At 37.4% G+C, this 17,294-nt stretch overlaps 1 protein-coding gene across 6 annotated transcripts in view; it reads right to left on the bottom strand.

The window, feature by feature from the left end:
* The window catches only part of LOC150093608 (thrombospondin type-1 domain-containing protein 7B-like), a 950,748-nt gene that overhangs the window by 469,038 nt on the left and 464,416 nt on the right, over positions 1–17,294 (bottom strand). For all 6 annotated transcript variants that reach the window (XM_090412735.1, XM_090412734.1, XM_090412733.1 and 3 more), the window contains exon 12: positions 7,931–8,046. In XM_090412735.1, the coding sequence (XP_090268861.1) occupies positions 7,931–8,046 (116 nt within the window). The remainder of the gene's footprint in view (positions 1–7,930; positions 8,047–17,294) is intronic.

Genomic DNA, 17,294 nt, shown 5'->3' with positions numbered 1-17,294 from the left:
ACGTTCAGATACCTCTCAGAGTTCAATGTTTGTGGCACCACAAACAGAAGTCTGAGTCCAAACCAGGAAAAACAGGTCCATACCATCACATTGTCACCTCTGAATTTCATGGTAGGGGTTACACAATCTGGTAAGAGACATTCACCACACCCATCCATCTGCTTAGTCGAGGGTGGTAGGATCAGTACCGTCGACAGGGTGTAGCATGGAGGCAGCCTGCCTCACTGTGCGGCTTAATAAGGGTGCTCGTTCAACCATGTTGCAGTAGGCACCGTTCGCTTCGCTAACAATTCCTGTTAACGTAGCAAGTACGGAAAGAAGTTTTTCCAAGCTTAGACTGATTAAAAATTATTTGTGAACAGCAGTGACCATTGGTCACTGCTGTTCACGAATCTAGCAACTATTGATATAGTTGCTAGCAACTATTGATCATCTAGCAACTATTGATATAGTTGCTAGACTAAACCATTGGTTAGTCTAGCAACTATATCAATAGAGGCAAACATAGCTTATAATTTAAATTTAGAAGAGCTTATAAACCGTTTTATTGTGTGATATAATCATATCCCCGTAGAGCAAACATTTAATCAACATTATTATGTAATCGTTTTGCATTAATGTTTGTCTTGTAATAAAAACAAAATAGCAATTGGAGATTTTCTTATATTTTTGTCTTATAATCCATCAGGGGCAATATTTAATTATTTGCCTCAATGCGCCATCTAATCTGCAGACGGCCCTGGGTAGGATGATTTGTTGCTCCATAACATAGCTTTCCAAGCTTCCATACACACTCTTTGCACTACTGAAGATAATGATGCATGTTGGTTCAGGCAATGTGGAGCATGCATATTGTGGTCCTATCATGGAAAACTATGTTGTGAGCATTGGTTCTGAATGTTTTTGTGTTTCAGTCGATGCCGAGAACTCCACATTCAACGTGTCTGCTAATGAATGGTGGATTTTATATTATCTTTTGTAGTATCCCACACTCACATTTGGTGAGTGGGGTGGGTTGTTCATTGTGGATAGCACTTGCAGTTGCCCAATTTGTCAACAATAGATAGGCCTGCAACATAGCATCCTATTATAACAACTCTTTTAAACTCTGTCAGTTCCCTTCTGGCAGCCATTTCAGCTAGACACAGTTGCACTGACTTAGAAGCATTAATTATATCCTTCCAATTTATACAGTCACTTTCAATTTATACGTTAACGAGTCACATGGCTACAAACATGTGACTCGTTACTTGGCATGATGCACCTTGCCCATGGGGGTATCCATTGACTTTTTCCCAAGCAGTGTAAATTTAGTAGTGGATGAAATATACTTTTTGCAGTTGTTCAGTAGGAAAATTTACAGTTCTGTATTTAATGTTATTTTGCTTCCTTAAAGCAAAAGTACTTAAAATATATACTGGCCAGTATTTACAAAGAATTGCTTAATGAACAACTGGTGTGTAAACTAAATACTAATTTTTCAAATCTTTAAAAAAAAAAAATAAAAAAAAAACCTAGCATCAACTGCCTGGTTTATTTTGGATTTGTTTGAGTGTATTTAAAAAGCAAAGAAAATTACTGTTAAAATTTGAATCAATATTAACAGTTTGTATTTTCTTAGAAAGTTTTTTTTTTTTTTTTTTTTTTTGAGATTGGCATCATTTCATCACTAAGTAAATAATTGTCATCTAGGATAGTTATACCTGGTCTGAGAAAAGTTCAATGAGAAGGTGTATGTACCTCATTATGGAACAGATGTCAAGAATCAAGACCTGACACACCAGAAGTGCTTAAGCATATTATTATCACTAATATTATATGGGCACCTCTCCATGGAGTCTGAATACTCATCATAGGAGGCCCAATTTATCTACATAATCAATTATACCTCTCCTTGAACCCACAAACAGGCAAAGTACTAACAAATGACTCTGGCAACCCATTCCATTCATTTAACACCCTCCAAGTCAAACATCTAGTATTCATACCCCTAGTAACCACACTTTTACTCAACTTCCAGGGATGACCTCTTGTTCTGATCCCTCTAGCTAAGTGCTGAAACATTTTCTCTGAATCAATACTATAAAAGGTGAGGGTAACTCAGAGGATTGCTGCAATACTGAGAAGGATGCTGACCTGCAGAGATAAAAGAGTTATCATTCCATTGTATAAGGCACACTTAGACTATTGTTCTCAGATTTCGTCCCCGGGATTTGAAGAGGATAAATTGACTGTAGAAAGGGTACAGAGGCAGATAACAAAGATGGTTTCAGGACAGTACAATATGAGTTATGAGGATTGACTGAGGGAATGTGGACTGCAGAGTTTGGTGGATAGGGGGAGGAGAGGTGATATGATTGAGACTTTTAAACTGTTGAGAGGCAGTTAGAGGGTAGACATTGGAGAGTTCTTTCACTTGGTGGAACAGTGGGAAGGAGCGATGACAAGGGGCCATCCCTGGAAGTTATGAAAAGAGGCCGTGCGCAAGAGGGTGAGAAGTGGTTTCTTTGCGTGGAGGGTGGTTGAACCTTGAAATGCACTGCCTGAGAGAGAGAGTGGCTGGAGCGGGAACGGTCAATGGATTCAAGGAGTGGTATGATAAACTTTGTGTTTCCTAAAAATGACCTCCCACGATGAGTCTTTTCACTCCATGGAGGCCTGGATAATAATAATAATAAATAAAACCCTTCAAGTAACTTAAATGTTCCTATCATATCCCCTCTTTTTGCCTATCAACAAACTTTTGCAGTCCACACCCTCAATCTATCCTCATAACAAACATTCCACAGACTACTGGCAATCTTGGTTGCTCACCTCTGAATCCTCTTCACACTACCTCATCCCCAGAAACTCAGACCAGACCTGAGCAACAATAATTCAGATGTGGATGTGTCGAATTCTTATAAAGAGGAATAACAACTTCCTTATCTCTACTTGTTAGTGTATTCTTCAATAGCCAAGCAACCTTAGCAATATGTGCTCTAAACTTCAACTCTGGTTACCAGCATCCCTAAATCACTAGCTTCATCTATTTCCTGGAGTACAGTTCCATCAATGTGGTACACAGCTTGTAATCTATTTATCTTAAAATGCATAACTCTACATTTGTTCACATTTAAACTAACACCAATTTTCTTTTGCCTATACTGACAGCCTAATTTAAATCATCCTGCAAGCTCTGCATATTGCCTTGATTCACTATTACTATACCTAATTTTGCATCATCAGCAAACAACTAAATATTTCCTTTCAGGTTATTTCCTATATCATTTATATACAAATTAATGGTTCTAGCACTGAAGCTTGTGACACACCACTATTCACGAGCTTTTTCCTGGATTCTGCTCCTCTGTATACCACTTTTTTGATATCTGTCTAGCAGCCACCCTCTTATCCACATAACCAGTGTCATATCCATCCCCATTTGTTCTCATTTGCATAACAGAATTCCATGTGGTATTCGGTCAAATACCTTTGCAAAATCCAGCAGAATCATCCTGAAGCCATTTCCCTTATCTAATTCAGCTGTCATTACATTATAAAAAGTTAGTAAATTGTTAAGCCATAGCTGACCCCTTCCCAAAGCAATGTGGCCTCCTCATAGAATATCATATTCTTATCCAACTTTTCCTGGATTCTCTTTTTTTGTTCAATTTTTCCAGTACTTTTACCACTGCTCCTGAGATACCGATTGGTCTATAATTTGTTACTGAAGTCTTAGAACCTCCCTTATGGAAGGGAATTATTTGGTCCTCTTTCCACTCCCTTGGAACTCTACTAGAGCTCAGACTTAAATTAAAGAGCCTAGTCAAAGGCATTGCCAGTTCCCTTGTACATCCCTCCCTCAAAATGTCAGTCGATATCACAAGCAAATAACTTGATAGCAACAAGGTGATAGAAGCAGACAAAATAGTTGTGTTTGAGTGACCACTTTGTAAGGGCATATCATACAAGTGAGTTTAATGCTGTACATATGTGAGAGAGACTTCTTGGGGTTTTATCTGCTTCTGTTGCCTCGTTACCATCAGCACTCATTACCATTATTCTTCCATAGTCATTTTTCCTCTTACTTCACAGAGAAAGAACTCTTTGGGATTTCCCTTCACCTGCTTGGCTAGTTTCTTCTCGTAATCTGATTTTGCCTTCCTTACCATAATGGTCACCTTTCTTGCCTGGCCCTTGTACGGCCACGAGTTTGCTACTCGCTTTTCTTCTTATATACCCTCCACAGCATTTCCTTTTTCTGAAGCTCATGCTTAATGATATTAGTCATGCATTTAATTCCTACCTGATTAACCCTCCTTACCTTTAGGTATACAATTAATACAGCTTCCCCTAGATGACCCTTAACTATCTCCCATGCACTACTAACATTTTTCCCTTGCAGGATTTTATGCCTGACACAGCTTCGAGTATCCTCTTAAGCTTGTCATAATCACCTGCCTTGTAATTCTGCATATACCCCTTCTTGACAGAATATTCCTCATTTTTTACAATCTTCTAATTCAAGACCACATGATCACTTTTCCCAATCAGAGGCCATGTGACCACCTTAGTTATGGACTGCTCTTCTGATCCTATGGCCAAGTGGTCCAATACTCTTGCAACTCGAGTCCTCTCCATCACATGCGGCCAGAAGTAACTATCTCTCAATTGGTGTATAATTTTCATTTCCTTCCTGCCATGTGATCTTTCTTCTTTCCAATCTATATCTCCATAGTTGAAATACTCCATAATAATCATGCTACCTGCACTAGTACTAATATGCTGATGCATGTCATCTAAATCATCCCTGGAACTCCCTAGCCTATAGTAGCAACCAACCATATATTTTGTCTTATTGGCGTTAATCTCACACCAGATTGCTTGAAATGAACAGCCATCCTCTTGCCTATCTCCTATTCTTTTTGGGTGCAATTCATCTGCTATCATCAGCAGTACCCCCCCCCCTCTCTCCCATCCTATCTTCTCTATCTTCCGTGGAAATACTAAACCCTTCACATTCTACCCTTATCCACATCATCTACATGTCCTAGCACCACTAGTCACTATCTTTCACCAGCTCCACTTTTTGATATCTGTCCAGCAGCCACCTTCTTATCCACATAACTAGTGTCATATCCATCTCCATTTTCTCTAAGGTATATCTGAGGAGGTAATGTTGAACAAGTGAAAGAAGGCTAGTATTATCAGCATCTAACTATATTGGAAAATTCCTCTAGTACAGTGTTCAGTGATAGTATAAGGATTGCAACCTTGTGGAGATACACTAATTAAACTGGAGTCAATGGTGGCAACAGAGTATCTTTCAAGTTTACACCAAAGTGCTATGTCAAGTTCAGTTAAAATTAGTTGCCCATTCTTACTGCTGTTGAATTAGTCCATACTCAACCTCATTTCACAGAATCAATGTCATGTGGAGATAGTCAAGTATTAGTCTATATTACCTGAGTTATTAACACTAATCATATTACTCGAAGTATAATACAGGACAGTGAACCCAGCATCCCAGTCTTATTTTACTAATCATTTTACCTTTTGCTGATTCTTAACGTCAAGTAGTGGCTCCATAATGACATATAAGGATATATCTGGATTGCCTGTATTTCCTAAGTCAAGGAATCAAAGTGTGAATGGTGTTACTCAGAAGGAGTCATACAAGTCATTTTGTCATTCCAAGAGGTTCTTGTCACAATATCATTGTGTTGGGACAAGGACCACCAAATCCAACCTGAATTACCATCATATGAAGCTGCACAAAAATATCAGATATGGTTTTTTTTGTGATATTTCAGAATGAGATATTTAATTTATTGTGACAATTTGCACTTCAAGATTCATGGTTGAAATCCCCATTCCCTTCACCCTCTAGTTTAGATTCTACTCAACTGAAAAATGGGGGACAGACCTAGCTACCTAAAGGACTGGGAAAGAATCAGATGTTTAATGTAATCAACACAGCTTCAGCATTAGCTCTAGGCTCTGCATCATTAGAAATTAGGAAAGTGAGGAGTGAAATAATGCAGGTGAAAAATGAGTTGCTCAATTAGAAGAGAGACTGGAAAGTTTGAAGATGGAAGATGTCATTGAAAGAGAATTTGAATGTAAATGATTGTAACAGAGTCTGGAATGTTAAACAGCAAAAAAAGAGTGAGAGAAAAAAAGTGAGAATAGCTTTGATTGAGGATTCAGTTGACATGAATGTAACAAGTGCTGAAGATATGTTTGAGAGGGTGGACAACCAGTATAGTGACTGAAGCTGTGGAAAGAGAAGAGGAAGTGTAAATGAACCAACTGCACGAGTTAAAATGAACGATTTGCATGGAAGTGTAAAAGAAGTAGCAGGGTTATTAGAGGATGAAGGATGATGACTATTATTATTATTATGTGACACCTCCAAAGACTCATCGAGAGAGGGTACCTATTCTACAACTCTGTTTTCACCACTCAATTCACTAACTACAATGAACTGCAACTATACCAATGCCATCTACCCCTAACCACCACCACCACTAGCATTTTTATCACAAATATCTATGCCCACGGCATCAAACATCTATTTGAGTAATACATGGCGGAGGTGAGATATGATTAAAAACAAAACATACAAGGTAGACATACAATCTTAATACAGGGATAAGCTTATAGTTCATGTTAGGTGAGGAGAGAACCTAAGATCATCTCAGGAGGCTGAGTAAAAGCCATGAAGAATGTGAAGTCTAAGTTAGTTTCATGGTTAAGTAGAATAAGCTGCCAGTAAGCACTGAAGCTCGCAGTGATTGTTTTTGAAGGAGAGATGTGATAGATACCAAGTAGGTACACATGATAAAAATAAATAATGATTTTTAATTTCTTGCCTTTTTTTTTTATTAAACATCTTATTGAGCTTCTTTATAATTTTCTTGTCTTATTGTTAAAAACTAAGATAAGTAAATTTTATTTTTTTATTTTTCATTTAACACGGTCACTACCAACTATGAGTATACTCGTATGACGCTTACCGCTGGCAATGAGATTACTGTACTGACCCTGAAGAAGTGAAAATGCTTGGCTTGTGGAGCTAGCATCAAAACTGTGTATTCTCATAGATGGTATATGCTCTACACAAGCCAACTACGAGTATACTCGTACGATGCTTACTGCCGGCAACGAGATTACCATACTGACCTTGAAGAAGTGAAATTGCTCGGCGTATGGGAACAGACTATGCTGAAGTAGCGTGGCAGCGAACGTGTTAAGTGAAGCTAAGACTTAATTTGGAGAAATCCCTAATACAGAAGAAATCTCCTGCTCTACTTTTGTACCAGCTCTGAAGAAATGTCAAAGATACTGAAAGTTTTTTTCACTTGGTTACAAATTAAAGATGCTAAGAAATGATATTATTGTTTAATCTTTTATCCAAAGTGTAAGCAAACAAAGCTTGCACCTGAAGTATCATCACTATTATGCTACTTATATAACAAAGCTAATGACTTCACATTAATTGTCTTAATATCCCATAATGCAAAGCACACATACTGTTGAGTGAGTGTATTGTTATGCATTATGGGAAGGGTCAATACTCAGACCAGTTTTGACCTATATTGGGGTCTCATCAGTGGGAGGCAGACTCAGAAGAGATACCTTGATATCTCTTCTAGGTCTGGCTCCCACCGACAAGAATCTGTACTTTACATTATGGGATACTAAAACAATTAATGTGAAACCATTAGCCTCTTTATAGAAGTAGCCTAATCATGAAGATACTTCACATGCAAACTTGGTTTGCTTAAACTTGGAATAAGGATTAAACAAGAATATAATTTCTTGGCATCTTTAATTTAATGAAATGTCAAAAGAGTTATAACCACATTCTACTAAATCCCCCTCTCTTTTCTTAGAAGGTATTTCTTGTATTACATTCTATACAATGTGCATATAACAGAATTACCTGAATTGCAATCACTGGAACAAGGTGTCCATTCAGTAAACTTTGTAGTGGCACAATCCACTGCACGGAGTACTGTACAATTCCTTTGTTTTGCAGGTTTTGGAAGTGGCATACACCTAAAAACATTAGAATATTAACTGTTCAACTGCAAGCATGTTTGTTATACATGACAAGAAACTACAGCTGAACTTGGTTATAACAAGCATCAGAAGATCAACAAAAGTTCCTCGTTATGACCATTACTCATTATATCAGTAATGAGTTAAATCTACATCCTATTTTTTTTAATTCTCAATAACTCAATAAAAAATAAAAGATTCAAAAAAAAAAAAAGAAGTATTGGAAAGAAAAAAATAATATAATTTCATACCTTGATATTATTTGTATGAATATGCTTGAATAAACTACAATATACTTAATATTAAACACAACTTATTTGTCCATAATTTTAAAACCATGCATTTATTACTTAATTGTTTATTTCTCCATAATTAAAAACAATGCTAATTAATAATAAACAATTTCAATTAGTAAACCAAACTCTTTTTTTTTTTTTATGTTCCTTTTAATTTGCATTTACTTTCATAATTTCAATTAGTCTTTTCAAAAACTGACATAATATCATGTCAGTTTATAAATTGATCCAGTCAACCATTGTTACATACAAAATCGTTGTGTCCAAACTGTTAGCAAATTTTTCCTTGAGAATTTAAGATCAGTCTGTTTATGAAAAATTCAGTACTTTGCATAGTGAATGAACCATTAAAGCAATGCTTCATCGATTTTTGTAAGATCACACTTTCTAAATTTTTTTGTTTCAGTTATATTGTTTTCCAGTTTTGATATGTAAACATCTTTATTGTTCCACAATGTCAGTGCTGTTGAAGATGACAACATTTTTTCATATCATGTTCTAAATGAATAATCCTGACTTTTTTCAAGAACCGAGTGACACTTCCATTTAGTAGATATGCTTCTAATGGAAGGGTTTGTTTTTAACTGATTTTATAGTTGTGGCAGTGTTTGGGTAAAGTGAGGAGGGAAGAGCAGAGGCCAGACCCCTGGAGAGGTAGGTAGAGTCAGGATGAATCCCAAAGGCAAGATTAGGTTATAAACCCTGTAATCCGATGCAAGAAGTTATAAAAGCTAAGTCACTCATTTTATTTTTGTTGATTCCAAGAACTACCCAAGAAATTAAGAACATTTGCATAGTTACCAAAATGTGTATGGCGCATCTGTGTAGTACACTCATTATAAAGGTGAACAACTGCATGGGAATATGCATAAATTAAAATCATCATGGCTTTTTGCTCGTTATGGCCATGATCTCATTATTTCCATTCTCATTACAGCAAAGTTCGACTGCATATTCTTGTTTTTTATCCTTTAACCCAAATGCAAGCAAACAAAAGGTTGCTTGGTCACTTTGTAACCAAGTGTGTGTGTGTGTGGGGGGGGGGGAAACTTAATACTTTAAAAATATTCTAAGGCATGCTGCAATAGAGAAAGCAAACTTGCATTTATATACACATTACACTTTCACACATTAAATGCTTTAATAAATTATCTTAAATCCTCTTCTGCAGCTTACACACTTAAGTAGGGTCACTGTTTCTAATAAGTTTCCTCCATATTCTCCTGTCTAATGACTTCTGCACCATTAGCTAATTATGAAATTATCTGTGCTCTCTATCATAATCTTTGCAACCTGTCTTCAATGTTTGGAAAGTGAAAAATTTTATATATCAGCCCCAAGTACATGAGAACTTTTTCAAAACCAACAGCAAACTGGAATCATGAGTAGGCAGAGGAGGTTAAGGGAGAAGGAATCAATTAATTTATGCTCTTTTTAAGCAACAGAAATTTCTTTATATGGAATATCTCATGGGGAAGGCTGGTCTAGAGAATGGAGGTAAATGGAATAAGAGGAATGGGAGAAGCAAGTTCAGTGGATTAGCAGATGACCTGTAAATGAAGCTATTGCCTGTTGGACTCATAAGTTCAGCAGAAAAGTAAAGAAAGCATGATTAATGCCAGTCCTGTGAAACAGTTATGCAAGTAACTGTGGAAAAGGTACAAAGCAAAAAGGGACTCTATGAGAGAGCGGCCGAAGTCTGTTGAAAGATGAATTAGAGATTAGCTTGACTGTCCTCTGCTGAACAGTATCAAGAATTATTTGAGAAAATTATGGCATACTATCCCAAATGTGAAAGCAGTACTGTAAAATTTGGATGGATCTAAAATTGTATAATGACTGGACAGGTGAAAGCAATATTTAGAGAAGACGTCTAATTTTTTTGAAACAAACAGATGCAATGTGTTTATTATTATTATTATTTAGGCCTCCAAGGAGTCAAAAGACTCATCGTGGGAGGTCCTTCCTAGGAAATACCACTCCTTAAACTCATTGACCATTCTCACTCTCACCACGCTATCAGGCAATGCATTCCATGGTTCAACCACCCTCCATGCAAAGAAACCACTCCTCACCTTCTTGCTCACAGTGTTGATATGGGAAATGCTGGAGATAAACGTCAGCCTAATTATGGAGATCTCATCTAGTGCACTGGGCATTATTAGGTAACAAGATAAGAGAAGGTGGAAATTATGTGGTTGCTATTGATATTTCTGTAGTCTCAGATCAGGTCCTGCACCAAGGCTGGTCACCCGCACTTAACTTATCCACTTTATTCACTTTCACTGCACACCCTGGCTATTTTACATGGCAGAGAAAAACCTGCAAGCAGACAAGGCACAGCCATGGGTCCCCCTTTCTCCCCAACTACCAATATTTTCATGGAACATTTTGAATATGCAGTCATAAACACTGCCCCTCTCAAACTAACAATATAGCTCCACTATGTTGCCTATGCATTCATGTTTGCTATCGAGGTATGCTCTTCACTATGTGGCCAACTCCCAAGGATCCAGTGAAAAGGAAAACTGTTAAAACAGTAAACTGGTACTGTGTGTGAGCAGGGAGAAGGAATCTGTTAAGGCATGTTGTTTTTAAGCAACAAAAATTTCTTCATATGGAATACCTCACGAGGAAGGCTCTTCTAGAGAAGGATAGACACTTTACAATAAGTGTCTATCCTTCCTCGACACTCTGGTCACATGCCTTCTTAATGAGTATGGTGTTATTATACCGTAACTAATAAACTATAACTATTTGCTCAGATCATGCTAGCCTCTCCACCAAATTCAAATTATATTTGTGAAATGTTTTGTGAAATGCTTCCCCTTTCACAAAATTAACAGAGCTCTCTGACCAATCTCCAAACCCTTCCCTCCAAAATCCAGAACACAAAAAAATCCATTGCCATCCCCTACATCTGGGAGAAGTTCAGAAAAATGGAATGCATTCTTAAAAGGCATAACATATGGACCTCCTTCAGGCCATACCAAAAATTACCTACTCTTATCTCACCATCCTGATCATCTTGGTGGCCACAGTATCCATTGTTCCTGCACTCTTTTATCCTTCTGACAAACTGAAAGAACAGCTAATATCCACCTAGAAGAACATAGAAAATATATCCATCATCTGCACTGCAGCGTTTCTGAGGTGGCAGATGATACTACCCTGGAACAACTGTAGTGCGTGTGTGTGTGTGGGGGGGGGTATTCCTTCTTATACAGAAACAGATATAAATTAGAGAGACTGTTCTTGGAATTTGCTTCAGCACTACAAAATTCTCCAAACCTAAATAAATTTGGCTGCATCACATTGCCAAATATCTGCAGGCAACCACTGGGAGAATTTCTGCCCAATTCCACCACTGCATCCATAAAGAGTAGTTAGGTCTAGCAACCAGCCTGTTGAAATCAGTCTGTTTTTGCCTTCCTGCTGGTGTGCCTACATGCAAGTGCTCAGTTTTGTTTTGTGTCTAGGAAGATGGCTTGGTGACCAAGATGAAATGTTGGCTTATAATCTAATTAGCTAAATAACATTAGTTAGTGAATTATTATTTTTAGATGCATAATTTCTCCATTAAACATCAATATGAGTATATACACTGTATATGCATTTCCCTTATCCAACAAATCTATCATCTTGTAACATGTAGGTAGACTGCTAAGCCCCAACCTCCCTTTAACAAACTTATACTTACCACTACTGAGAACGTTACTGTTATCAACCCAATTCTGAACCCTAGCCTCTCCAACACTTTAACCAATATTCCAGACATACAGATTGGTCTATAATTCAAAGTCTTTTCTTATCACTTCTTTTTGTGAAGTGATAAATAAAAGTAATAATGCTCTAGACATATTTGTTTAGCAAAACAAGTACATTAAGGCTGCAGTTAATTCACTGGATTGTTCTCTGAAAACATGTAGTCATATCAAGTCCTACTGCTTTACTCACATCAAATTTACTTCTTTCCTCAAAACTCCTGCCCACACATTCACCATCACTACACTCAAGCTCTGCATGATATCACACATATGAGGATGAAATGCCTTAATGAATAATAAATTGTTTATTAAACATCTCAACTATACATTTTTTTTTTCTTGGTCTGATTGGCTAATTGCTGCTCATTCTGTACTTTTGACAAACTGAAAGAACAGCTAATATCCACCTAGAAGAACATAGAAAATATATCCATCATCTGCACTGCAGCGTTTCTGAGGTGGCAGATGATACCCTTCCAACCAAGTCCACTTCAGGCCTTTTCTGTTTTCATTATTTATTAAGAAATCATTATTTATTAATTGTTATTATTATTTGGCCTCGTAATGCTAGGTTGTATTTTTTTTTTATTTTTAATATTGGCCCTGCACAGAATAGGCCAAAAGACTTAAGACAGTAAGGCCTATTAAGATATTAAGACGTCTGGCAAGCAGTTAAGAAGACAGAAGAAATCTATTAATTTGTTTCTTGAAAAGCTGGGGGTTGTATTCACTGGAAAAGCAGCATAAGGGTGTTCCAAAGAAAAGAGGTAGATGGAATTATTATTATTATTATTATTTTAACGGTGTCTCCATGGAGTCAAAAGACTCATCGCGGGAGACCCGACATTGACACACTAACCATTATTTACACAATACCTGTCATACCTCTCCTTAAATTCATTCACAGTTGAAGCATTCACAACCAGTTCTGGCAAAGCATTCCACCCATTCACAACCCTCCAAGTAAAAAATCTAGTCCTAACACCCTTGTTAACCACACTCTTACACAATCTCCAGGGATGACCCCTCGTTCTCTCACATCCTGCATTGGTCTTAAGAATATCATCAGTATCAATCCTGTAAAATCCCTTTAACAATTTAAATACCTCTATCATATCTCCTCTCCTACGTCTATCAGCTAGTTTTTGGAGCCCACAGATCATCAATCTATCCTCATAGGGAACATCCCACAGACCTGCAACAATCTTTGTAACCCTCCTCTGAATCCTTTCTACCACTTCCGCATCACCAAGAAATCCTGGCGACCAGATCTGTGCACAATAGTCCAAATGCGGCCTTATTAATGCCTTATAGAGTGGAATAATAACTTCCCTATCCCTGCTTGTTAGTGTGTTCCTCAACAACCATGTAATTTGATGTGATGTTTTGGCAATCTTAGCAATATGCCCTTTAAACTTAAGTTCTCTGTCCACAATAACTCCCAAGTCTCTTATCTCATCAACTTCCTGCAGTTCAGTTCCGTTAATATAGTAAACAGCATGCGATTTCATCCTCCCGAAGTGCATCACCTTACACTTAGCCACGTTGAACTGACAGCCATTTACCTCAGTCCATAGCGTCAGCCTATTTAAGTCATCCTGTAAAATATCCACATCATTTGAATTGATTATTGCTCTTCCCAATTTTGCATCATCAGCAAACAAGTGGATATTTCCATTCAAGGTATTTCCAATATCATTGATGTACAAATTAAACAATAGAGGACCAAGAACTGAGCCCTGAGGTACACCACTAGTCACTTGCCTTTTCCTGGACTCAGCTCCTCCGTAAACCACTCTTTGATATCTGTCTGCCAGCCATCCTTTAATCCAAATCACCATCTTCGGATCCAAACCCATTTGCTCTAATTTATGTAACAGAGTTCCATGTGGAATCCTGTCAAAAGCCTTTGCAAAGTCAAGCAGTATCACTGAGTAAGGATTTCCTTTATCCAACTCCACTGTTACTTTATTATAGAACGTAAGCAAATTACTTAGGCAAGACCTACCTTTCACAAAACCATGTTGCCCCTTATAAAGTATCATATTGCTGTCCACCCAGTCCTGAATTCTAATTTTAACTAATTTCTCCAAAATCTTAACCACCACTCCAGATATATTGATTGGTCTATAATTTGCAACATCAGTCTTAGAGCCTCCCTTGTGCAATGGAACTATTTTCCCCTCTTTCCACTCTATTGGCACTTTACCAGAACTGAGGCTTAAATTAAACATCCTGGTTAGAGGAGTTGCTAATTCTCTTGCACATTCTCGTAACACATGGGCCGATATGCCATCTAACCCAATGGCAGTGTTAGCATTAAGGTTCTTTAATATATTAAGCACCTCAATTTCATCTATCTCTATACTCTCATCTGTCAATGGCACATCTGACACTGCACTATCACTACGAAGATGGTACACTTTTGTGAAATGATCACTAAGCAACTCAACTATTTGATTAGCTTCAGTAATTTCCTTACCATCAACACTTTTTAAAGTAATCTTTCCATGGATATTCTTCCTTTTACTAGCCACATAGCGAAAGAACTCTTTAGGGTTTCTTTTGGATTCATCAGCTAGTTTCCTCTCATAATTAGCTTTGGCTTTCCTTACCATACAGGTTACTCTCTTTGCCTGTACCTTATATTGCTCATTGGAACGCTCATCACCTTTTTCTTTATATGTCTTCCACAACCTTTTCTTTATCTGCAACTCTTGTTTAATAGTATTAGTCATCCATTTTACTCCTACTTGATTTCTCCTTCTGACTCTGGGAATACAGTCTGATACAGCTTTCTTCAAATACTCCTTGAGAATCTCCCACGCACCATCAACATCTCTCCCCTTGAATTTCTCATGCCATAATACAGCTGAAAGCTGACTTCTCAGCTTGCCATAATCACCAGCCTTGTAATTCCACATATACCCATTCTTATTAGAATATTCAGTATGTCTTTCAATCTCCCAGGTCAAGACCACATGATCGCTTTCCCCAAGTGGAGACAATGTAACTAAATTACTTATTGATATGTTCTCCGATGTTATGACCAGATCTAACACTCTAGAATCTCTTGTCCCTTCCATCACATGCTGTCTCAGGTAATTATCTCTTAACAAATGTATAAACTCCATTTCCATTGTTCCTTGTGACCATTCCTTCCCCCAATCTATGTCCCCAAAGTTAAAATCCCCCATAATAATTACTTGACCTTTACTCATCGTGCTAATTTGCCAATACATGCTATGTACATTCTCCCTTATTCCCCTTGGATTATAGCAACAACCAATTACATATTTTGCCTTGTTAATCTCTATCTCACACCAAACAGCCTCTAATGAACTGCCCTCTACATACCTGTCACAGTGAGGTACTTCTATCTTTTTTGGCTTTAATGTTTCATCTATCATTAATAAAACCCCTCCCCCCATTCTGTCATCTCTGTCCTGCCTGAAAATACTGTACCCCTTACATTCAATCCCAATAACTATATCATTTTTGGTTAACCAAGTTTCGCTAATTCCTATAATTTTTGGCCATGTTGTACTCAGTAATGACAAAAATTCTTCACACTTATTCCTAATACTTCGAGCATTGGTATACATAAACTGCAATACACCCTTCCTCCCATAATATCCCTGTGTGCGAATTACCCCACTCTGTCTACTGTTAACATTCTGCGAACAATTAATCCCAGTTTCACAACGATTAATGACCTTAGTACTATTTACAGCTAACTCTATCACCTGCCTCCCTAGCAAATCCCATTTCCCTGTTTATGACCCTTTACTCTGTCCTTTATCAATAAATGTTCTAAATGCCAAGCTCCTAATCCATTTAAGTGCAAACCATCTCTCTTAAAATACTCCTTCCTTTTATCAAACTCATCCCAGACATTCATAAAATGAATATTCAGTTTCATTTCTTTGCAAAACCTTTTACACAATCTGGACACCATTCCATTTACTATAATTGCTCTTCTGTTCATTTCATCACAATCAAATCGTGGTAGCACACTCATGATCTTTCCATTCTCACTCTTTGCATTCATTAAATTCTTCAAATCCCGTCTTACAGAAAATCTTTCGCTACGAAGATCATTCGTCCCTATAACTGCAATAATCTCACTCACTCTATCTTTCTGCAATTTCACAGCCCTAGTTATATCCTTAATCTTTGACCCTGGGTAACACGCTTTAATTACTCTACCATCCTTCACACCCTTAATTATAGAATTCCCATACAGCACAACATCTTTTTTGCTTCTTCTTAACTTGACATCGTTTACTCCCACTGATGCTTGTTTTTGTTCCTGAACCTCTCTCACATTCTTTAGTATATCACTCAGCAATATGTGTGTATCTATTTCTGCACTATTTATTCCATGCACATATTCACTTCTGTCATTCTCATACTTTGTCAAACGAAGAATGAAGAAAGAAGAAGAGAAAGTGGTTCAGCATGTCTGAAGCTGAACCGTGCATGGATGGATCTTGACCAGTGGCTGTTCATGTTCTCATAATTAAAAGAAAGGGGAAGAATGGTAGTTATGGCCAGTTCCATGGAGAAACACCCATGAAATACCTATAAAAATGCAAAATGCAGAAACAGAATGCCTATGAGAAAATGACTGGAAGGTGTTTGTTTTTTTCGTGTGGGGAGGGGGGGGTACCTATTAGAAGGATAATGAGTGAAAATTTTTAGTTGTTCAGTCTTCTGCTTCTCAGGTGTGTCAATCTAAAGATTCATTAGTGGTATCAATATGTCATAATGTCCTATCCTGCGCTCTCCTTTTAATTTCTTCATAGCTTTTAGTGCAAGTTATTATTGTTAAGTCGTTTATATAAGAAATTCTCAGTCTACCTCTTGGCTTCTTCCCTTCTAACTGTTTCCTCCATTATTTTGGTGAGCAGTCAGGTAAGCGTTTGGTGAGCATATTTTGGTGAGCAGTCAGGTAAGCGTTTGGTGAGCATATTTTGGTGAGCAGTCAGGTAAGCGTTTGGTGAGCATGAATCAGGTAGTGTCCAATTAAGCTTTTTCTTCTCTTAATAATGTGGTACAGTAGTGACTACTCTTCTTGAACCATGTTTATTAGTCTTTATTAATCATTCTAACTTTTCAGTTAATTCTCATCATCCTTGTGTAGCATCTAAGTTAAAATTTCTTATATAGAAACCTGTGG

Source organism: Typopeltis vanoorti, chromosome 23 (genome assembly GCF_054136105.1).
Source record: "Typopeltis vanoorti isolate ZY-2024b chromosome 23, IOZ_Tvanoo_1.0, whole genome shotgun sequence".
NCBI lineage: Eukaryota > Metazoa > Arthropoda > Arachnida > Uropygi > Thelyphonidae > Typopeltis > Typopeltis vanoorti.
This window is presented reverse-complemented; position numbering and strand designations above follow the sequence as displayed.